The following is a 23,856-nucleotide window of genomic DNA, read 5'->3' as shown; positions in this document are numbered from 1 at the left end:
AGTTATGAGGGACCCATCTGGGTTATGCCTGTGATGACTGACTCTGTCACCATGTCTGTAAATAACAGATGCAAAATGGCAAGAGTAGAGAATTTTTATTTCTTTTTTTTCAACCACTTTATCTTTTCCACACCTATAGAACCCAGAAGATGTATGTGCCTCTTTTGTGGATATGTTGGCAAAGTTACAGGTAGTATTTGGAAATTGCTAAGTCACAGTATAAGATATAAGAATGAGGATAAGAAAGAAAAAAACTTGTGGTTTATTCATACAGGGAGTATTACTCAGCAATAAGAAAGAATAAACTAATGATACACACAGCAGTGTATATGGAAGTATCCTTCCAATATGGAAGTATCTCAGAAACATGCTGTGTGAAATGATTACACAAAAGAGTACATTCTGGGAACTTTCTGGAGTAATGGTAATTTTCTATAGGTTGATAAGGGTTTGTATTACATGGCACTTGCCAGAACTTAGCAAATACAGTCTTAAGATGAAATGTGTATTTCATTGTATGTAAAATTCACTCCAAATACTGAACTCTAATTAGTGATACCCATGATGTATTATTTAAGGGAAAATATACTGATAGTTATAATTTTCTTTGTAATACATAAAAAATCAGATGGGTTGATGAATCCAGGTGGTGGGTATATGGATGTTCACTATAAAATTCTTTCAACTTTATTGTGTGTTTCAAATTGTTCATTATAAAATATTGGGAAAAAAATTAAAATTTTATTTCCTAAGGTTATATGGTATTTAACAATGTGATATTTTAGACAGTCTCCATTTATTGTAGGTTGATGGGTTGCTTTCTGAGAGTCGACTGAAAGGAGCTTTAGAAGCAAGTAAAAGGAGAGATATTTATCAAAGGTAAAGTATACTAAGTTATGTAAGCTTTGTAGAGACTGTACTTAGATTTCAATCAGCAGTATTTACAGCATAGAAATTGAGGCATTATATTTTTTAAATTAATACAATTTCTGAAAAGACAAAGTAATAATAGGAAATAATATTGAGGTAAAAATGAATTAAATTTTCCAAAAGTATTTTGAAATATTTCTTATAGTTGTCTATGTCTACCAAGTCTAAATATTGGAATAAGGTTAAATAGAGGATGACAAATGTTAAAAAGAAGTAGCTTACATTTATTTTGTACTTTTGTATATACCATACAGTGTGGTCCACGCTCTAAGAATTTTTTAATTAACCTTCATAATAACATCTGAAAGTTACTGAAAGTTAGTGAGCTACTCATTAATATAGATGAGAAAATTAAGGTTTACAGTGGTTAATTAATATGTCTAATGTTACTCAACTATAAAACATCAAAGTGGGAAGGAAATGAAAATGTTTTAAAACCAACAAGAAATGCAGAATTTATTTATTTATTTCAGTACAGTTGATTTATTAATACGGTGTGTTAGTTTCTGGCATAAGGCAAAGTGATTCAGCTATAAATATATATATATATTCTTTTTCAGATTCTTTTCCGTTATAGTTTATCACAAGATACTGAATATTGTTCCCTGTGCTGTACAGTAGGGCCTTGCTGTTTATCCATTCTCTGTGTAACAGTCTTCACCTGCTAACCCCACCCCCAATCCCACCTTCTCCTCCCCTCCTCCCCCATGGCAACCACCAGTCTGTTGTCTTCATTTGTGATTCTGTTTCTGTTTCCTAGAGAGGTATATTTGAGTCATATTTTAGATTTTACACGTAAGTGATATCATACAGTGTTTGTCTTTCTCTTTCTGACTTACTTCAGTTAGTATGATAATTCTAGGGCCATACATGTTGCTACAAATGGCATTATTTTATTCTCTTTAATGGATGAGTAGTATTTCATTATATTAACATGTTTGTGCCACATCTTGTTTATCCATTCACCTTTTAATGGATGTTTAGGTTGTTTCCATGTCTTGGCTATTGCAAATAGTGCTGCTATGAGCATAAGGTGTATCTTTCCAAGTTCGAGTAGGATTGCTGGATTCACAGGCCAGCTCTAATGTTAGTTTTTTTGACGAACCTCCATATTGTTTTCCTCAGTGGCTTCACCAGTTTATATTCCTGCCAACAGTGTAGGAGGGTCCCCTGTTTTCTCCACACCCTCTCCAACATTTGTTTTCTTACAGACTTTTTAATGATGGCCATTCTGACCCATGTGAGGTGATACCGCATTGTATTTTTGATTTGCATTTCTCTAGTAATTAGCCATGTTGAGCATCTCTTCATGTGCCTGTTGGCGATCTGTGTGTCGTTTCTGGAGGAATGTCTGCTTAGGTCTTCTGCCCATTTTTTGACTGAGTGGTTGTTGTTTTGTTGCTGTTGTTGAGTTGTATGAGCTGCGTGTATATTTTGGAAATTAAGCCCTTTTGGTCACAGTGTTTGCAAATACTTTCTCCCAGTTCATATGTTATCTTTTCATTTTGTTTATGGTTTCCTTTGCTGTGCAAAAGCTTATAAGTTTGATTAGGTTCCATTTGTTTTATTTTTGCTTTTATTTTCTATTGCCTTGGTGTTACTAGACTGACCTAAGAAAACATTGGTATGGTTTATGTCAGAGAATGTTTTGCCTATATTCTTTTCTGGGAGTTTTATGGTATCGTGTCTTATATTTAACTCTTTAAGCCATTTTGAGTTTATTTTTGTGTTTGACGTGAGGGTGTGTTCCAACTTCACTGATTTACATGTGCTGTCCAGCTTTCCCAACACCACTTGCTGAAGAGACTGTCTTTTCTTCATTGTATATTTTTGCCTCCTTTGTCAAAGATTAATTGACTTTAGGTGTGTGGGTTTATTTCTAGGTTCTCTATTCTGTTCCATTGATCTGTGTCTGTTTTTGTGCCAGTACCGTGCTGTTTTGATTATTGTAGCTTTGTACCATTGTCTGAAATCTGGGAGGGTTATGCCTCTAGCTTTGTTCTTTTTCCTCAGGGTTGCTTTGGCAATTCTGGTTCTGTATAAATTGTAAGATTATTGGTTCTAGTTCTGTGAAAATATCATAGGTAATTTGATAAGGATTGCATGAAATCTGTAATTGCTTTGGATAATATGGCCATTTTAATAACAATAATCCTTCCAATCCAAGAACCTGGAATTTCCAGGTGGCACAATGGTAAAGAATCCACCTGCCAATGCAGGAGTCACAGGAGACGCAGATTCCATCCTTGGGTCAGGAAGATCCCCTGGAGGAAGAAATGGCAACCCACTCCAGTGTTTTTGCTGGGAAAATCTCATGGGTCCTGGCGGGCTACAGTCCATGGGGTTGCAAAGAGTTGGACATAACTGAGCAGCCAAGCGTGCACACAGTCCAAGAACATGGATCATCTTCCCATTTCTTTGAATTATCTTTAGTTTCCTTTATCATTGTTTTATAGTTCTCAGCATATAGCTTTCACCTCCTTGGTCATTTATTCCTAAGTATTTTATTTTTTTAATTTTGTTGAAGTATAGTTGCTTTACACTGTTGTGTTAATTTCTTCTCTACAGCAAAGTGACTCAGTTACACACACACACACACACACACACACACACACACACACATTCTTTTTCATATTCTTTTCTGTTACGGTTTGTCACAGGATTTTGACTATAGTTCTCTGTGCTATTCAGTAGGACCTTATTGTTTATCCATCCTCTGTATAATAGTTTGCCTCTGCTAATCCCAAACCCCCAGTCCTTCCCTCCCTCATCCCTTGTCAACCACAAATCTATTTTCTATATCTGTAAGTCTGTTTCTGTATCACAGATATGTTGGTTTGTATTGTATTTTAGATTCCACGTAGAGTATTTTATTTTATTTTTTGATGCAATTTTAAAAGGAATTATTTTTACTTTCTCTTTCTGATATTTCATTTTTAGGATAAAGAAATGCAACCAATTTCTGCATGTGAATGTTGTATCCTATTACCTTGTGGAATTTATCAGTTGTAGTAGTTTTTGTGTGGAGTCTTTATGGTTTTCTATATGTAGTATCATGTAATTTGCATACTCTTCTCTTCCAAGTTGGATACCTTTTATTTCTTTTTATTACCTGATTGCTATGACTAGGACTTCCAGTACTATATTAGAGTGGTGAGAGTGGGCATCCTTGTCTTGTTCCAGATTTTAGCAGGATGGCTTTCAGCTTTTCAGCATTGAGTATTATATTGGCTATGGGTTTGTCATAAGTAGCTTTTATTGTGTTGAGATATATTCCCTCTACACCCACTTTGGTAAGAGTTTTTATAATGAATGGATATTGAATTTTATCAAATGCTTTTTCTGCATTTGTTGAGATGATCATGTGGTTTTTGTCTTTTCTTTTTTTGATGTGGCGTATCATATTGTCCTCTGGGCTGAATCTTGGGTTTATGGAATTTAGAGCTATGGAAGCATTTAAAAGTCCAGTGCTTTCCTTATTTTAGAATTAGGGAACTGAAGCCCAGAGTCACTTAAGTCTTCTGAGTTTTGGTTATCATACCTCGTACCTTAGATCTTGCTATGAGGATCACCCAAGCTAATGAGTGGAAAGACACTTACATATGAATTTTTAAACATCATTCGTACAATAGAAATTGCCTTGCCTGCTTAAAGACTGAACATATGATTTTATAAAATAGCTGTTTTGGTTATGACAATTAAAAAATCAATATTTTTCTTTCTTTTTGAAAATTTAGATGTATCCAATTAAAACAGGCAATAGATGAAAATAAAAATGCTCTTCAAAAATTAAAAAAAGTAAGTATTACAGTTGATCACATTATTTTTTTGAAAAAAATCTGTTTTTACCCAAATATTTTATTAAGTGGGAGTTCCTACCCCCTAGAGTGGGTAGGTTCCTGGGCTCATATAAGTGTTGAAGTGTGAACCAAGGCTCCAAATACTGATAAGTAAGTTCAGCTATGATGAACTCATCCAGTACTGAGGACTCGGAAGAACTTGGAAGAAGCTATTTTTATTATTGCGTTGTGTAAGTTTTATGTTTTACAGTTTAGAATTGTTTTCATTTTAATCACACTGTGGGGAAGTACATAATCTGGCCCAGAGGGTACAAGGTAGAGAAGCTTCCTGAATCACACAGCAGATCTGAGATCGGTGACTGCAGAAATGGGGGGAACTAGAATTTTCTCTTGGCAATTCCATTAGGATTTCCTTTTTTAATATGAGCCTGAACTTCAGCAAAGTGTTCAGGGCCAGAGACTCAGAGAGCACTTGGGGTAGAAGGCGTGTAAAAGTCATCTCCCTGCCTGTGTGTGAATCTCCCTTCCTGCATTTGAGACAAGTGGTTTCTAAGTATCTCTTCTGAATTTCTCCAGTGATGAAAAACTGTAATTCAGGAGACTGACTGACCCTAAATTGGAAAACCTAACTACTGGGGCTTGCAAAGGTGGAGCAGTTTTCCTAGTGTCTCACTGCCAGTAAGTGGCAGAACTTGGACTTGGCACCTGTCTTTTTTTAACTCCAAAGCCAGTCCTCTGTCTGGAACCTGTCCCTTACTGACTATAGAGGGTCTGCAACACCTAGCAACAAAAAAAAACAAAAAAAGTAAGAGGTATAACTTGATTTTGCCATTTGATTCATGTTCCAGCATAATCTACATTTCTTTTAAACTTATTTATCTAAGATAGGCATAGTGTCATATTGATATTTGCTTTGTCTTGTATCACTTATTGGAGTTTTTTTTCTATTACAATAAATGTAATAAAAACTGAATTTTTTTTTTTTAGTGAAGTAGACTTATATTCTCTCATAGGCTGATGAACCTGCACCTGTGGGAAATTATTATCAGAAGAAAGAAGAAGAGCACGATCTTTTGGATAAGCTAACCCACCAGCTGCAGGAGCTTGCTGTGTCTGTAAGCAGAGAAAATGTCACTGAGTATGCACCCTTACTTTCTTTCCTCCTCTCAAATATTACATCACCAACAGTTTAAATGTTTTATTCAGAATAAAGTCGTATATAGATAAAAACTGTAACAGTATAATCTGTCAACAGTTACTTATTGTATATAGTAGAAAGTGTGAGCTTCCAGGAGAGATGTAAAGAAGTAGAAGCCATAATCTCTCGGGTAATTCATAAGTTAGTTGGGGGAACAAAACAAAGATGTGAAAAGCTCAATAAACAGATGTTAGAAACTAAGGGTCATGCCTTTAATGTCAGTGTTGATGTGTAAAAACAAAATTATCCGAATTATCTATTTGCATATTTCCTCCTTTTATAGATATTCTTTAAAAAATGGAAGCAGAAACATGCATTCTTTTCCTGATGGAGTGGATGTTAGTAACAGGCTTTGTAAAATGGAAAGAAAACTTGACGGTGTAAACAAACCCAATTCATAGGGAGGTAAAAAGGGAAAAGTCAACTATTTAGACTCTTCAAATGCTGTTCCCATACTTTTACACTATTCTGGGGAGAAAAACACTAAAGAATATATTATTAGAAGGTTTCTAGAATTTCCATTGATTTCCAGTACTGAGAATGACAAAGTGGCTAGTATTGGACTTAACTTTCCTACCAAAAAAACACTGTAGAATCTGGACAAAATATACAAAATGGCTGTCTGAACTCACTGAACATCAACTGAGCAGGGCTGATGTCCCTAATACAGAGAGACACAAGAGGTGACTCCTGTATTTACCCAGACCCTCTTGCTGGCAATGGTCTATGGGCTGTGATGCGGGAAGGTAGGTCACAGACAGGGAGCAGCAGTCTCTCTGGGCTCCAGAGATCAAATTCTGGAGTTGCTGGGACCTAGCGGCCCAGTGGTTAAGACTTTACCTTCCAACGCAGGGAGCTGAGATCCCACATGCCTTGGGGCCAAAAACCCCAAACATAAAACATAAACAGTATTGTAACAGTTTCAATAAAGACTTTAAAAATGACCCACATAGAAAAAGAAAAGGTCTTAAAAGTTCTGGAGTTGCTGAAGCTACTGGAACATGTGGGGAGACGGAAAAGACGTGCAGAGTCTCCAGAAATCCGAGGGGACTCCTGGGCTACACAGAGCTTGATTCCAGAAGGCCTAGCAGAAAGCACCTGCTGGGAGACTGAGAGCTTAAACGATTCTGGAGGTCACAGAATCCTGGAAAAATGTTGGGGTTTATTCCCAGCTAGAGTAGAGAGACCTTGGTGAATGCTTCATGCGTCTGGGTAGAGAGCACATAAGACCTATGTCTAGGAGTAAGGAATACACCCTAATACTCAAAACTGTGATCTTGGAATACAGACAAAACTGAAGGAAATCTTTCCCAACAAAACCTAAAACCAACCCTTAACAGGAAAAAGATAACAGGACAAAATTCACTACTCATTAAAGGATGACAACATAATCCAGAGTCTCTAAATATATCATCCACAATGTAAAGTAATTATTAAAAATAATGACTAGAAATGCAAAAAAAGTAGGGGAAAATAAATAATAGATAATTAAGCAGTGACAGTCAATGAAAACAGACCCAGATCTGAACTAGAGAGTGGAGTAATCTGACTGGGATTTCTAAACAATATGATTAATATGTTAAAGAAAATAGAAGAAAAGATGGATGAAATGGAAAAAAAAGAATGTTTTAAAAGAATTCAAATGTAGAAAATAATCAACAATTACAAGTGCAACATATAATACCTGATAGAATAATGGCTGAGAGCTTTCCAAGTCTGATTCAATATATAGCTTAAAAAAGGTGGAAAATGTCTTATAATAAAGAGAAAAAATAATCAGTGGAAGCCTAGGTGACCCAGATGTGAAAATTAGCACACCAGAACTATTGAAGAACTATTTTCAATGTGTTAAAGAATGTGTTGGAGAGATAGGCAGATAGGTTGATTAGAGAGGAATCTTAAGCAGAGAAATGAAAACTAATACAGACCAAAATGGAAACTCTGAACCTAAAAAACACAGTATATAAAAATTTTTTTTAAATTGGTGGTTTGACAGATAACTAGATACAGTAGAGGAAAAGATTAGTGAACCCAAAGACTGAGCAGTGAAAAGCTTTCAAACTCGTGCACAAAAAGAAAAAAAGAATGAAAAGAACAGAACATAAGAAAGGTTTAGGATATGGTCAAAAGTTATAACCCATGTGTAACTGAAGTCCCAGAAGGGGAGGAGAGAGAGAATGGAGCACAGGAAATATTTAAATAAAAATTTAATTGAGATTTTAAAAAGTTATTGATTCAGTGATCCAAGAACTTCACACAACCCCAAACAATAAATATATAGAAACTACACATAGGTGCATCAGTTAAACTGCTGAAAATTAAACATAGTGGAAAATCATAAAAGCAGCCGGGGAAATAAACATGTGCTGCTTCTGCTGCTGCTAAGTCGCTTCAGTCGTGTCCGACTCTGTGCGACCCCATAGACGGCAGCCCACCAGGCTCCGCCGTCCCTGGGATTCTCCAGGCAAGAACACTGGAGGGGGTTGCCATTTCCTTCTCCAATGCATGAAAGTGAAAAGTGAAAGTGAAGTCGCTCAGTCGTCTCCGACTCCTAGCGACCCCATGGACTGCAGCCTACCAGGCTCCTCTGTCCATGGGATTTTCCAAAATAAACATGTACAGGCAAACAATTCAAATTAAAGTTGACATCTTCTTAGAAAGAAATACAGGTCAGAGGATAATGCAGTGACATCATAAAAGAATTGAAAGGAAAAAAAAAAAAAATCTGTCAACCCAGAATTCTATATAGACCAAAAGTATCTTTTAGAAATTAAAGTGGAATGAAGACATTTTCAGACAAACAAAAGCTGAGGAAATCAGTCAGACAAGAACTGAGGAATTTGCTATAGGAAGTCCTTCAGGCTAGAAGGAAATAATCCCATGTGAAAACTTGGATCTGCAAAAAGGAATGAAAAGCCCTGGTGTGTGGGTAAACAGAAGAGACTGTTTTTTCTTCTCTAAATGTCTTTTAAAAAAACACTTGATTGTGTAAAGCAAAATATAAATTTGAGAATTTATAATATACAGTCAATTTTCATTATTTGCAGTAGTTATACCTCACAAAATTGCTGCAGACCCTGATAAGTGACTACTACACTGTAGCTTCTAGGAGAAGCTAGGTTCCTATGAAGCAGTGAACAAAATGTCAACTGAGTAATATACATCCTTGTTTTTTGTGTGTTTCTGTGTAAAGTTACCTTATTTAATGTATATTACTGATTCATTAATATTGAACTCAGCCAACAGCCCTGTGATTTATGCCTGAAGAAATCTAGTAATAACACACTAATTTTCTCCATTAGGCACATCACAGCTTTCTTCTGCGTGGGATCTCTACATGGCATTTCAGCACTGTGTTTGAGGGCCATTTAAGATAGCATAGATGGGTTGCAAGTAAAAGATTAGAAAAAGATATTCCATGTTTACCCTATCCAAAACAAAGGTGATGCAGTTACAGTAATATCAGGTGAAATAGACTTTAAGGTCAAAACTAATTTAATAGATTAAGACATTTTATAATAATAAAAGGGCCAATTCAATAGGAAGAAATTATCCTTAATGTGTAGGCACCTAATAGCTGCTTTACGATATATAAGGCAAAAATTGTCAGCACTACAGGGAAGCCATATAATCCACAAACCTTAACCACCTAATTAAAAATGTATTTGTAGAACACTGTATCCCACTAGGTAATACACATCTCTTCCAAGTGCATATGTAACATTAACCAAAATGAATCATAATGGACCATAAAGCAATTGTCAACAAATGTCAGAGGATTGAAATCATGCAGCAATTTTGGTGACTTGGAATTACATGAAAACTCAATGACAATCCAAAAGTAATACAATGGTAAATGTCAATTATATCTCAGTTAAAGAAAAAAAAAACTCAGATGACAGAGAAATAAATAAAAATCTCCAAATGTTTGCAAATTAAATCTCATACTTCTGGGACTTCCCTGGTAGCTCAGTGGTTAAGAATCTGCCGTGCAACACAGGGGATGTGGGATTAATTCCTGGTCAGGGAACTGAGATTTCATAAGTAACTACTGAGCCCATGTGCTCCAGAGCCCACCTGCCTCAAAAGGTCCTGGATAGCATGACAAAGCATCCCATGTGCCTAAACTAAGACCCAATGCAGCCGAATAAATAAAAAAGAATCACATACTTCTATATAACCCAAAGATCAAAGAAAATATTACACTGGAAAACTAAATATTTTGTATGATAATAAAAATGCAGTTGTGGGCTGCAGCTAAAGCAGTGCTTAGAGGGAAATTATGGCTTTAAGTGCAACGTTTAGAAAAGAAGAATAGTTGAAAGTCGTCTACTAAAGTTTCCAGCTGAAGAAGCCAGAAAAAGAACAGCAAATTAAACCCAAGGAAAATAGGAATAAGGAAATAATAAAAATAAAAGAGAAAACTGAATAATAAACTGACATAGTGATAAAATCAATAAGCCAAAGGTTAGTTCTTTAGAAAAAGTAATTAAATGAGTAAATTCCTAGCAAGACTGATCAAGAAAAGAGAAAGAGGGAAAACACTAGCAAAAAACAGGGATGAAAACTAACCACTCAGAGCCTACAGAAATTTAAAAGATACTGTGAAGATGCTATGAAAAACTTTATGCCAATAAATTTGCAAATACAGATGAAATAAGTTCCTTGAAAAATAGAATGTACTCAAATTCACACAAGATGAGTAGAAAATCTTAATAATCCTACCAAAATATCTGCTAAAGAAGTTGAATGTATAATTAAAACCCTTTCCACAGAATAAATCCTCAGGTTGCTTCACTGACACAAATTTCTGCAACACTTGAGTAAGAAATAGTACCAGTATTATGAAATCTTTCCAGAGAATAGAAAAAGAAACATTTCCAAATCATTTTATGAGCATTATGAAAAGTGAAAGTGTTAGTCGCTCAGTTCTGTCCAACTCTTTGCGACCCCTTGGACAGTAGCCCGTTAGGCTTCTCTGTCCATGGGATTTCCCAGGCAAAAATAGTGGAGTGGGTAGCTATTCCCTTCTCCAGGAGCTTTTCCTGACCTGGGGATCGAATCTGGGTCTCCCGCAGATCTGCCTGGCTCTCACAGGCAGATTCTTTACCATCTGAGCCACTGGGGAAGCTCAATATCAAGACATGATAAAAATATTATAAATAGAAAGCCATAATGAACAAATGCACAAACTCAATAGAAAATGTTAGCAAATAAAATCCAGGGCACATTAAAATGACAATACATCATGACTAAGTGGGATTTATTCTAGAAAGCATGATTAATTTAATATTTATTTTTACTTACTTGGCTGTGCCAGGTCTTAGTTACAGCACTCGGGGAGCTGTGATCTTCCTTGTGGTGTGCTCTTAGTTGCAGCTTGTGATATCTATTAATAGTTCCCCCAAATGGGATCAAACCTCCTCACCCTGCATTGGGAACACCCCAGTGGACCACCAGGGAAGTCCCTGCAAGATTAGTTTAACATTCAAAAAATCAATAATTGAAATTTACTGTATTAGTATAATAAAGAAGAGTCATTTGGCTAGTTTTACAGTTAGCAATGTCTATTTGCATCAAAGTATTGTTAGTTGCTCTGTCCTGTCCACTTTATCTGTCTTGTCCAGACTCTTTGAGACCCCATGAACTGTAGCCCACCAGGCTTCTCTGTCCATAGGATTCCCCAGGCAAGAATACTGGAGTGGTTGCCATACCCTCCTCCAAGGGATCTTCCCGACCCAGGGATCGAACCCAAGTCTCTTATGTCTCCTGCATTGGCAAGCGGGTTCTTTACCACTAGCGCCACCTGGGAAGCCCTATGCTTTTCTACTTCTCCCAAAACTCTGTCTCCAGGATTCCATTCAGCACTGTTATACAGAGAAGCTGAGCTTCAGTCTTCCTTGGTTTATACTATTTCATGCCTCACTTTTAATAACCATCTTTGTGTTTAGCCTTTCTTCCAGTCTCCATGAAGTGTGATCATCTTTCTCAAAGCAGGTCAGATCACACCCTTCCCTGCCTTGATTTTTAGGGAACATCTTAAAGATAAAGCTAACACGGGTTGCATTTTGCTCATCTCTTTTCCACCTCATCTCTTGCTCATTTCTCCCAGACTTCTTCCTACCATTCATGAGCTACTTGAGGTTCCTTCTTTTCTAGCTGTCTTCCTCCACTCTTTTCCCTACCTTTTTACCCCCCCCAACCTTTACCTGGTTAATTTCAACTCATCCATCAAGTCCTAATTCTAAGCCTTTCCTGATCCCCACCTGTGCAGTCTAGGTTAGGTGCCATTTTGTGTGTTTCCTTAGTATCCTGTGTTTACCTCTACTGCAGTATCTGTTGAACTATATTGTAAGTATCTGTCTGCCGGATTGCCTCATTGTTCTCCTGGAGGACAGAGACTTGTCTGATTTACCTTTGTTTCTACTGTGTCTGACATGGAAATTGACAGGTAACATCATGATCATCGTCATTGCCAACTTTTATTGAGAACTTGGTATGGTTAGACACTGTTGTAAACACTTTGCAAGTTTGTAACTCCTCTAATCTTCATGAGGACCTTATGAAGCAGGTTCTGTTATTATCTCTACTTTACCAATGAGAAATGAAGAGTCTAAAAGAAATGTACCCAAGACCAATCAACGAAGAGGAGATAGAACCAGAATTTAAACTCAGAATCCATGCTCTAACCACAGTGCAATAATGCTCAAGCAGCATTTGCTGAATGAATGAATCCAGGACTTAAATTCAAGTCTCCTGGCCTCAAGACCAGCACTTGCTCCACCATGTCAATACATTCCTCAGATATTTTAACGCCTTCATTACTCTCAGGTCACATAGTCTTTGCTAGATGGTAAAAACTGTTCCCTTTATTTTTTTTTTTAATTTGCCTGTTATAAATATGGGCCAGTTCTTCTGTATATAGAAGTTATACTTGATCTGTTCTTCTGCGTTATTTCTAGTGATCCTCATCAATTATTTTTTGCAGAACTGGGACACTTACTGAAAGAGAGGAAGAGGAGAATTCTGCTGAAGAAGGTGAGAAAGAAGAAGAGGAAGACGAAGAAGAAAGCAAAGAAAGTGGAGGCGAGGATGAAGAAACAGAAGAGGAAGAGGAAGAGAAACAGGAAGATGAATCTCACCCAGAGGCCACAAGTGGAGAATACATTGCTCTTGGAGATTTTATGGCTCAGCAAGTGGGAGACCTTACATTTAAAGTAAGTAGAAACTGGAAGCAAACCTAAGGATAAATTTGCATACCTAACAGAGTAAAAAAACTCTACCTATATATCTGGATTAGAGATTCCTGATATTAACTTTTTAAAGACTCAGTCTGTTTAAATAAAATAAGTGATAATTATGATTCACAAGCAGTAGTTGTAAAATTCTGTTATCAAAGTTACCTGGTAGTAAAATGGTAAGAAAAAAAGAGTAAATGCTCCTCTGGTTTTGAAACACAATAGTTTTAATGTTGATAATTCTGAGCTTAGGGGTAAATTCTAATTAAAACATTTTGCTTTTATTTTGCCTTAAGAAAGGGGAAATTCTCTGTATAATTGAAAAAAACTCTGATGGTTGGTGGATGGCTAAGAACACCAAAGGAAACAAAGGTCTTATTCCTAAAACCTACTTGGAGGTTAGTCTTTTTTGTTTATTCTTTCCTTTTTCTCCTTTAAGACTTTTTTTCATTTATAATAAAACACTAAGTTGTATTCTTTGATCAATTGGCTAGTGAATGACTTAAGATATAGAATTTGCTTCAATTTTAGAGGATCGGAGCATGGGAAAAATTGGGGGCTTCCCTGGTAGCTTAGTGGTAAAAGAATCTGCCTGCCAATGCATAAGACACAGGTTTGATCCTTGGGTTGGGAAGATTCCCTGAAGAAGGAAATGGCAACCCACTCCAGTGTTCTTGCCTGGGAAATTCCATGGACAGAGGAGCCTGGCGGGCTAGTCTATGGGGTCACAAAAGAGTCGGACACAACTTAGTGACTAAACAATAATTATAGTGATCTGCTCTTATGCATTTGAGCTCTAGAATATTGTCGCACAATGAAGATGCTCTGTGGATTCGTGTTGATCATAAAAATGAATAGACATTTATTTTTTGTTGTGAAAGAAAACTGCAGTTAACTTTGTCTTAACTTCTACAAATACATGATCCTTTACTAAGATGTGAACATAGTATATATGCATGTTGATTACCTAATTCTTTCATATTTCATAATATGGCATGGTTATTTGCTGTCCAATATATATAGATCAGTGCTGTTCAGTAGAAGTATAATGCAAACCACAAATGTAATTTAAAATTTTCTAGTAACCACACTGAGACGTCTTGTTTTTCCTCATACCACTTCTGACACTAGCTGTGTGGGGGTTTTTTTTGACACCAAATGCATGTTGTTTTTCACACTATTTCTTTGAAACCAACCAGGTGTCCAACAATTCAGTTCAGTTCTGGCACTAACTCCTGGACTTAGCATAGACCCCACAAGATAAGGGCTCAGTCCTGCAAGACTACCCCACTTTGAGGACTTCCCTGGTGGCCCAGTGGTTAAGAGTGCCTACCAATGCAGGAGATGCGGGTTCAGGCTAAGCCTCAACTTATATTTAAGTTGTATATAACTTATATATAAAGTATACTACAACTACTTATCCCACACTCATAAACCTGCAAACCGAATCTACTGAGTGCCCGTGCTCTGCAGCAACAGAACCCACCACAGTGAGAAGCCCACACACTGCAACTAGAGATTAGCCCCGCTCACAATGAAGATTCAGCACAGTCAAAATTCAGTCAATCAATGAATCAATCAATAAGTAAAATATTTTAAAAATTGCTTGGACCAAGGAGCCTGGCAGGCTCCAGTTCATGAGGTCCAAAGAGTTAGAGACAGCCGGGCACAGCAGCAGCAGTCTATAACTAGAGATGGCAGTGCACAGAAGCCAGGGTTAACTTCCGTTATGAGCTAGAGATCTCCAGAACTGTGGCCCGAATAAGCTAGAAGCATGCTTCCCTTGTATGTGGAGGAAGTGTGCAGATGGGCAGTCAAGGGATGGCAAGGCCCTACCTCATATTTTACTTGGGGCTTCCCAGGGGGCTCAGTGGTAAAGAATCCACCTGCTAATGCAGGAGACACAGGTTCGATCCCTGGGTCGGGAAGATTCCCTGGAGAAGGAAATGGCCACTCACTCTGTCCATGGGATTTTCTTACCTGGAAAATCCCATGGACAGAGGAGCCTGGTGGGCTACAGTCCATAGCGTTGCAAAAGAGTCTGACATGACAGCGATTAAACAAGGAAAGCAATATTTTACTCTGTGGTTAGGTGCCATCAGCTCTCCCTAGGGTTGTTATCTGTTTAGGTTGGCAGCTATATCTTTTAGCAATTCCAAGCAGAGAGAGAGGAGAAGTAAGGAAGAAGTCAAAAGGCAAGAGCTGCAGTCTTTTATAGGTTTCCTGGAAGTTACACAGAAAGCTTCCAGTTATATCTCCTGGACCAGAATTTAGTTTCTTGACAACACCTAGCTGTGAGGAGGGCTTGGAAAATGTAGTTTTCTTAGGTTGCGTGCGTGCTCAGTTGTGTCTGAATCTTTACAACTCCATGGACTGTAACCTATCAAGCTCCCCATCTGTGGGATTTCCCAGGCAAGGATACTGGAATGGGTTGCCATTTCCTTCTCCAGGGGATCTTTCCGACCCAGGGATCGAACCCATGTCTCTCCTGCATTGGCAGGAGGATTCTTTACCACTGAGGCACCTGGGAAGCCCCTTTTAGCTTGCTTCATTGCTATAATCAGGGACTCTTGGAAAAGAAGAACCTGCGTTATGATCCATCTGCACATAACCTTGTCCCATTATTCCCCTTAAATAAATTCCTAGATGCTCATTGCTGGTGCAAAGGGTTTACATCTTGGTATTTTGATCGAATTTGCCATTTTGCAAATTAGGAAAGTTATTCTTATTTGGATTCCAATCCCCAGCAGCTGAGAATATTTGTTTGTCTGCACACTTGCCAGTGATGGTTGTCATCAGTCTTTTTGCCAAAGTGATGACCAAACAAAAAAATGGGCTCATTATTGTTTTTTACTTGCATTTATTGTATTGCTAGTAAGGTTGAGTGTCATTTAATTTGCTTTATGACCATTTCTATTTATTCTTTGAAAATTGCCTTTTTAATTCATTTTTTCAAAGGGATTTTTGAAAATTCTATTGCTATGGAAGAGTTTTTGTATTATCTTAATAATAAGAATATTAAGCCTTGGACCCTTGAGGCAGATATCGTCTTTGTTGACTTTCAACCAGATTTACTTGTAGGTAGTTAAATCTGTCAGTGTTCCATTTATGATTTTTGGTTTTCCTATCATGAGTGGAAGGGATTCCCCCATCTCAAGATTATTTTCTTCTAACACTTTGTAGTTCTTTTATTTATATCTTTTCTTCTTTTTTTACATTTGAATCAGTTCCATCTGGCATTTATTTTGACTAAACTTGTTCTCTACCTTTATCCTTGTACTTTTTTCAAATAATGACATCATTATTTGAGCTTTTATCCACTGATTTTTGATATGTCTGTCATATACTAAATCCCTACCTATGCTCAAATCTTTCTGAAAGTAGGTTTATTGGTTGCTTTTCCTATTAGGTAAAAGGCACTTCATATTTCATGTTATTTTTCAGCCCTATAATAAAGAAGGCCAAGAATCAAGTGAAGAAGGCAGTGAAGAAGATACAGAGGTAGGGGATGAAACAGCAGAAGGAGCAGAAATCAAGCAAAGGTAAAAAGGTGTGAGGGGACATAAAAGTAGGTTCAGTTCAGTTCAGTCGCTCAGTCGTGTCTGACTCGTTGTGACCCCGTGAACCACAGCACACCAGGCCTCCCTGTCCATCACCAACTCCCGGAGTCCACCCAAACCTGTGTCCATCGAGTCGGTGATGCCATCCAACCATCTCATCCTCTGTCGTCCCCTTCTCCTCCTGCCCTCAATCTTTCCCAGCATCAGGGTCTTTTCCAGTGAATCAACTCTTTGCATGAGGTGGCCAAAGTATTGGAGTTTCAGCTTCAACATCAGTCCTTCCAATGAACACCCAGGACTGATCTCCTTTAGGATGGACTGGTTGGATCTCCTTGCAGTCCAAGGGACTCTCAAGAGTCTTCTCCAACACCATAGTTCAAAAACATCAATTCTTCTGCACTCAGCTTTCTTTATAGTCCAAGTCTCACATCCATACATGACCACTGCAAAAACCATAGCCTTGACTAGACGGACCTTTGTTGGAAAAGTAATGTTTCTACTTTTTAATATGTCGTCTAGGTTGGTCATAACTTTCCTTCCAAGGAGTAAGTGTCTTTTATTTTTATTTATTTTTTTTTTTAAATATGGAACGCTTCACGAATTTGCGTGTCATCCTTGCGCAGGGGCCATGCTAATCTTCTCTGTATCGTTCCAATTTTAGTATATGTGCTGCCGAAGCAAGCACGAGTAAGTGTCTTTTAATTTCATGGCTGCAATCACCATCTGAAGTGATTTTGGAGCCCAGAAAAATAAAGTCAGCCACTGTTTCCACTGTTTCCCCATCTATTTGCCATGAAGTGATGGGACCAGATGCCATGATCATAGTTTTCTGAATGTTGAGCTTTAAGCCAACTTTTTCACTCTCCTCTTTCACCTTCATCAAGAGGCTCTTTAGTTCTTCTTCACTTTCTGCCATAAGGGTGGTGTCATCTGCATATCTGAGTTTATTGATATTTCTCCCAGCAATCTTGATTCCAGCTTGTGCTTCCTCCAGCCCAGCGTTTGTCATGATGTACTCTGCATATAAGTTTAATAAGTAGGGTGACAATATACAGCCTTGACATACTCCTTTTCCTACTTGGAACCAGTCTGTTGTTCCATGTCCAGTTCTAACTGTTGCTTCCTGACCTGCATACTGGTTTCTCAAGAGGCGGGTCAGATGGTCTGGTATTCCCATCTCTTTAAGAAAAGTAGGTTCACGAAATGTTTTATTTGTTTATCTTTACTATTATAAATAATGGAAGAATTTCTTGAAATGGAAACAACTTATAGTTTGGGAGCTTTTCACATTACCATTTGCTTAAAGGTCATCACAACTTTAACTTTGTGGTTGCTTTTAGCACATGATATTATTCTTAGTTTCATGTAGGCAGTGTTAGATTGTCAGAAGATACAATGATAAACTTTGTTCTTTGATTAATGAAGTTCTCTGATTGAGTGAACAGGCATAAACTTTCCATGCACTCACCTAGCTACTCTGTCTCCTTAGAACCGATTCTCACTGGAGTGCTGTCCAGAAAGCCATCTCAGAGGTTGGTATCTCCTGTCCTATTAATGGGGCTTCCCTGGTGGCTCAGTGGTAATCTGCCTGCAATGCAGGAGATGTGTGTTCTATCTCTGGGTTAGGATGATCCTCTGGATGGGGGCATGGCAACCCACTCCAGTATTCTTGCCTGGAGAATCCCATGGACAGAGGAGCCTGGCGGACTATAGTCTATAGGGTCACAAAGAGTCGGACATGACTGAGCGACTAACACTTGCACTGTTCACTTCATCTTATTAATAACGTCTCATTTTGTTACCTAATAGTTCTGATAAGAGTTCAGATTCAAAACAACTTTAAATGAAAGCGTTGGATCTTAAGCAGGTACAGGCCCTGGAATGCACAGAACATTAAAACATACCTCTGGTTTAGTAAGTCTGTACTTGGAGTGACATTTCCCATTAGATCTTTTCTGTTCAGAAGAGTAGATTTGAGGGCTTGGAAATGTCTCACTTTGATTCTGCTTGAATTTTCTATCATTTTGGGTAAAGACAATTGTTAAATTTTAGTTTTATAACATTTAAAAATTCCAAAAAGCTCAAAAAAGTAAGAAGCTACCCATAATCCTATCATTTTAAAAGTTACATAATGAAATGAAACTCCACTGCTTCCATAAGTAATCACCAACTAACCGTTTAGTAAATATATCCTTTCTGGGATTTTTACTTTATTTATTATTTATGGACATGGGTGCACGTGCACGTGTATGTCTGTTATACACACACACACACACAAAGCCATTCATTCTTCAGTGCACATCAGTTTATGGTATCAGCTCATCTGTGACATGGCACACTCCCTGTGGGGCAGGACAGGCCATTTTGACAGGGACCACGCAGAAGCAGCTGGTCTAAAGTGCAGAGCTCAGCACCAGGAGCACTGCATGGGGCTTAGGCCAGGTTTCAGCGATGGCATCTTCTCATAATTGGGGGTTAAACTGCTGTATTCTTCCACTAAAGTCTGGACATTTGTATTTTTGTTTTCGGAGTTTTAGTTGATATAGTGATAAAGAGAGTATTCTAGAGGTGAGAAAACCTGAATGAAACCGAGCAAGTCAATTTTGTTTTACTCTCTTCAGCAGATAAACACCGTCGACGTGTTGACCACGATGGGAGCTATTCCTGCCGGGTTCAGGCCTTCCACCCTCTTCCAGCTCCTGGAGGAAGGTAGCAGGTGTCCATCAGCCAGCACAAACTTTTAGTGAAGCCGTCACGGTTTACATCTAACTTTTCTGGCACAGCCAGAGGAGGTTGTTGATGTTGGAAAGATGTTGGATCTCACAGCTCTTGGATGTTCATCTTGCCCCTCATCTTGCCTGTGACAGGAGGAGGGAGCCCTGATCCTATCAGAAGCCAAGCCCCTTTCATTTATTTCAGAAGCAGGACTCTTTCCTGTATCTACTGCCTGCTCTCCCCTCCCCCACCGGCTCATTGCCTCATCAGTAGTCCTAGCACCACCTTTATGAACCAGCCCCCCTCAGCCTTATCCTATTCTAGCTGAAGCCTCCCTTTCTCTGCTTTTCTTCACATCAAGACTTTTCCCAAGAGTTCTCTCTCTTCACTCTTTCTATTTTTCTATTCATTCTTGGATTGCCCTGTACTTGGCACCATTTGTTCATAAGCTCATTTTATTTTATTTTTAAATAGTTATTTATTTATTTGGCTGTACTAGGTCTTAGTTGCAGCATACAGGATCTTTGATCTTCATTACAACATGCAAGATTCTTTTTAGTTTTGACACGTGAGACATTCAGTAGCAGCATGCAGGATTTAGTTCCCTGACCAGGTATTGAACACAGGCTCCCTGTGTTGGGAATTTGGAGTCTTAGCTCATTTTAAAGAGCAGTGATTTTGGGGAGAGGCTCACCTGTATTCTCTGAGTTGTTATCTATGTAGGGACTGCTTTGAGGCTCCTCTGTTGGGAGGCTCTTCTCAGTGCCCCCTAAATACCCTCCTCCTTCCCATGCTTCTGTCTCACGATAAAATACCACCTTCCCAGAGACACCTTCCTTGTAGGTTCTCCTACTTTCATCCATGTGAGTACCCTTTATAGGTCTAAATCAGCTTATAATTATTTTATTTAGTCTTTCGTCTACTTATTTTTCTTAATTATTTTCGCCCACTGAGCTGTAAGGTCATGGGGGCAGGGGATGTATTTCTCTGATTCACGTTTGTGTTTCCAGTTCCTAGCATAGCAGATTTGTTGTTGTTGTTTGGTTACTAAGTCATGTCTGACTCTTTGTGAGCCCCTGGACTACAGCATGCCAAGGCTCTCCTGCCCTTCACTATCTCCTGGAATTCGTTCAGATTCATGTCCATTGAGTTGGTGGGTAATGCTATCCAACCATCTCATCCTCTGTCACTCCCTTCTCTTGCCTTCAATCTTTCCCAGCATCAGGGTCTTTTCAGTGAATCAGCTGTTCGTGTCAGTTGGCCAATGTATTGGGGCTTCAGCTTCAGCATCAGTTCTTCCAATGAATATTCAGCGTTGATTTCCTTTAGGATGGACTGGTTTGATCTCCTTGCCATTAAGGGACTCCCTGAGGAATAGATTTTGTAAGAAGTATTCATGACTAAATTATGGAAAAACAGCATTAAAATACTTTTATGTAAAGAAGTAAAATTAATGATGATACACTTTTTCTAGAATGTCCAAAAAGTGGTTACAGATTTTCTGCATTTTACAAAAATGTTTGAATGGGTCATCTTCATCACAGGGCATGTTACCGGCCTGACAGTCTTTAAGCTCTTTCCTAAAGCTGCGTTAAGATCAGCTCTTATGTGCTTCCATGTTTACGTTTCCTCCTGTTATTCTTATCTCTATTGGTATGTCTGTCTTAGGAAGCAAGTTTCTAGCAAACAGCGTGCATGGTATTTTCGACGTCTGTTTCCTAAGTTTATACCGTAACATCATGGATTTGGGGTTTTGCATTTCATTCATTCTTTGTAAGACTATAAAGGAAAAATTATTTTTGCAGGGAATCAATTTCGAGCAAGTTACTTCTTACAGCCAGAGCTCACACCTTCCCAACTGGCCTTCAGAGATCTAATGTGGGATGCGAAAACCGGCTCTGTAAGTATGGTTACTCTTGACAAAAGGTGCTCAGAAAGTGAATTTGTCTCATAAGTCATAAAAGAAGACCTTCCTCATAACTGATTGTTCTTGCAGATCAGGTCAAAACCGAGCCGTGTCTCCTTGATTCTGACTCTCTGGAGCTGCAAGGTGATTCCTCTTCCAGGGGTGAGCATCCAAGTTCTGAGCAGACACATACGCCTCTGTCTGTTTGACGGCAGTGAGGTGAGCTTACTGGGGAGTCCAACTAGTTCCTGCCACATACATTTTTTAAAGTTAATTTTTATTTTTTTTTAACACCAAAAACATTCAGTAGTAGGATATAGCTGATTAACAATGTTGTGATAGTTTCAGATGAACAGTGAAGGGACTCAGCCATACATATACATGTATCCATTCTCCTCCAAAACCCCGTCCCCACCAACCACATATTAAACACATGCTGCATAGGATCTGTCTGTCTCTTTCTCTCTCTCACAATCTCTCTCTGTGTGTATAAGTATCTAGACAAAATAATGTATAGTGTTAGTCGCTCAGTTGTGTCCGACTCTTTGCGACCTCATGGACTGTAGCCTGCCGGGCTCCTCTGTCCATGGGATTTCCCAGGCAAGAATATTAGAGTGTGTTGCCATTGCTTTCTAAAGGGGATCTTCCTGACCCAGGAATCAGATCCAGGTCTCCTGCACTGTAGGTGGATTCTTTACCATCTGAGCTACCGGGGAAGCCCCAAATAATGTATGGTAGCATGCAAACAGCAAGGGTTTTGATGACACAGGTTTATTAACTCCAGACTCTTTTGCTGGCTAAATGTATGACGTTTATATATTACAGTTAGCTCCCGTGAACTGTAGATTTTTCACTTACAAAAAGGTACTGATGCCTACCTCCTAGTACTATATACAGTTCGGGTTTTAAGTATAGAGTATTGCATTTAAAAATATTTATTTATTTATTTATGGCTGTGCTGGATTTTTGTCGCTGAATGTGGGCTTTCTCTAGTTGCGGCCAGTGGGGGCTACTCTCTAGTTGTAGTGAGCAGGCTCCTCCGTGCAGTGGCTTCTCTTGTTGCAGAGCATGGGCTCTAGAGCCCAAGGGCTTCAGTAGTTGTGGCCCTCGGGCTTAGCTGCTCTGCAGCATATGCAGTCTTCCTGGAGCAGGGATCAAATTTGTGTCCCCTGTAGTGGCAGGTGGATTCTTAACCACTGGACCACCAGGGAAGTCTGAGTATTGCATTTTTGACAGGTGTACACACCTATGTAACCAACATTCCAGTCAACCCATGGAGCATTACCATCACCTGACAAAGTTTCCTTGTGTCCTTTTCCATCCCCTCCCTCTCTAATTCCTAAGAGAATATCTCCCACCCACTACCAATCAAAGAATTTGAATGACTCTTGGTTAATTGATATGTTTAGGAGATACAGCTAAAACAGTGCTGAGATGGAAATTTATGACTTTAATTGAATATACTAGTCAAGAAGAAAGATTTTAAATCAGTGATCTAAGCTTGAACTCAAGAGTCTAGAAAAGGAAGAGTGAGTCAAACCTAGAGAAAGTAGAATGGAGGAACTAATAAAGAGTAGAAACTAATGAAATAGAAAGCAAAAGAGAAAGTCAGAAAAGGCAAAGTTTATTCTTTAAAAAGATTAATAGAATTGAGAGATGCCTAGTGAGACTGATCAAGAAATTTTAAAAAGAGAGACTTCCCTGGTGGTCCACTGGTTAAGGCTTTGCCTTCCAATGTAGGGGGCACAGGTTTGATCCCTAGCTGGGGAACCAGGATCCCATATGCCCTAGAGGGACCAAAAATAAATAAATAAATAAATAAATTTAAAAAATTAACTTTAAAAAGAGAGAAAGAAAGAAAACAAATGGTTGTTGCCAAAACTCAGCCTCAGTTCACTGGTGCCGAACAGAAACACAGAGACAGAGTTTTGGGTGACATAGAAAAGAGTAGCTTTTATTGCTTTGCCAGGTAAAGGGCTCCACAGCTGGCTAAGGCCCTCAAAAGTGTGTGTCCCACCCTGGAGGTGAGGTAGTGAAGAGGGGGTAGTGAGAAGTCTTATAGTGTTAAAGGAGCACGCTGTGGCCAGCTCGTGGACTGTAGCCCGCCAGACTCTTCTGTCTATGGGATTCTCCAGGCAAGAATACTGAAGCAGGTTGTCATGCCCTCTTCCAGGGGATCTTACCCACCCAGGGATCGAACCCATGTCTCTTGTGTCTCCTGCATTGGCAGGTGGGTTCTTTACCACTAGTGCCACCTGGGAAGCCCGAAAGAAGAGAGGGGGATTATAAATAACTTTATGGCAATAAATTTGATAACATCGATAAACAGATAAATTCTTCAAAAACCATAATTTAATGAAACTGACCTGAGAAGAACTGGAACAATTTGAGTAACCCCTGTTAAAGATATTGAAACTGAAATTAAAACTCTTCCAGTTGAAAAAACTCCAGACCTCAGATGGTTTCACTGGTGGTTTCTGCCGAACATTTAAGGAAGAAATAATACCAC

At 38.6% G+C, this 23,856-nt stretch overlaps 1 protein-coding gene and 1 non-coding gene across 10 annotated transcripts in view; one reads left to right on the top strand and one right to left on the bottom strand.

Moving 5' to 3' along the window:
• Positions 1-23,856, top strand: part of NPHP1 (nephrocystin 1) — a 67,180-nt gene that overhangs the window by 2,234 nt on the left and 41,090 nt on the right. For 2 of the 9 annotated variants that reach the window (XM_081484808.1, XM_081484803.1), the window contains exons 2-11: positions 806-879; positions 4,668-4,728; positions 5,744-5,868; positions 12,917-13,145; positions 13,463-13,564; positions 16,611-16,708; positions 18,216-18,258; positions 19,351-19,435; positions 21,247-21,341; positions 21,438-21,566. In XM_081484808.1, coding sequence (XP_081340934.1) covers positions 806-879; positions 4,668-4,728; positions 5,744-5,868; positions 12,917-13,145; positions 13,463-13,564; positions 16,611-16,708; positions 18,216-18,258; positions 19,351-19,435; positions 21,247-21,341; positions 21,438-21,566 — 1,041 coding nt within the window. Of the gene's footprint in view, positions 1-805; positions 880-4,667; positions 4,729-5,743; positions 5,869-12,916; positions 13,146-13,462; positions 13,565-16,610; positions 16,709-18,215; positions 18,259-19,347; positions 19,439-21,246; positions 21,342-21,437; positions 21,567-23,856 lie in introns of all 9 variants that reach the window. The other 7 variants (XM_081484807.1, XM_081484801.1, XM_081484806.1 and 4 more) reach the window with 6 other exon arrangements.
• On the bottom strand, positions 17,305-17,411 carry LOC145504000 (U6 spliceosomal RNA). The gene has a single exon (XR_014051994.1). It is a non-coding gene; the product is annotated as a U6 spliceosomal RNA (small nuclear RNA).

This window comes from Giraffa tippelskirchi, chromosome 4, assembly GCF_054371585.1.
Source record: "Giraffa tippelskirchi isolate mGirTip1 chromosome 4, T2T-mGirTip1v1.2.pri, whole genome shotgun sequence".
In the NCBI taxonomy this organism is placed as follows: domain Eukaryota; kingdom Metazoa; phylum Chordata; class Mammalia; order Artiodactyla; family Giraffidae; genus Giraffa; species Giraffa tippelskirchi.
This window is presented reverse-complemented; position numbering and strand designations above follow the sequence as displayed.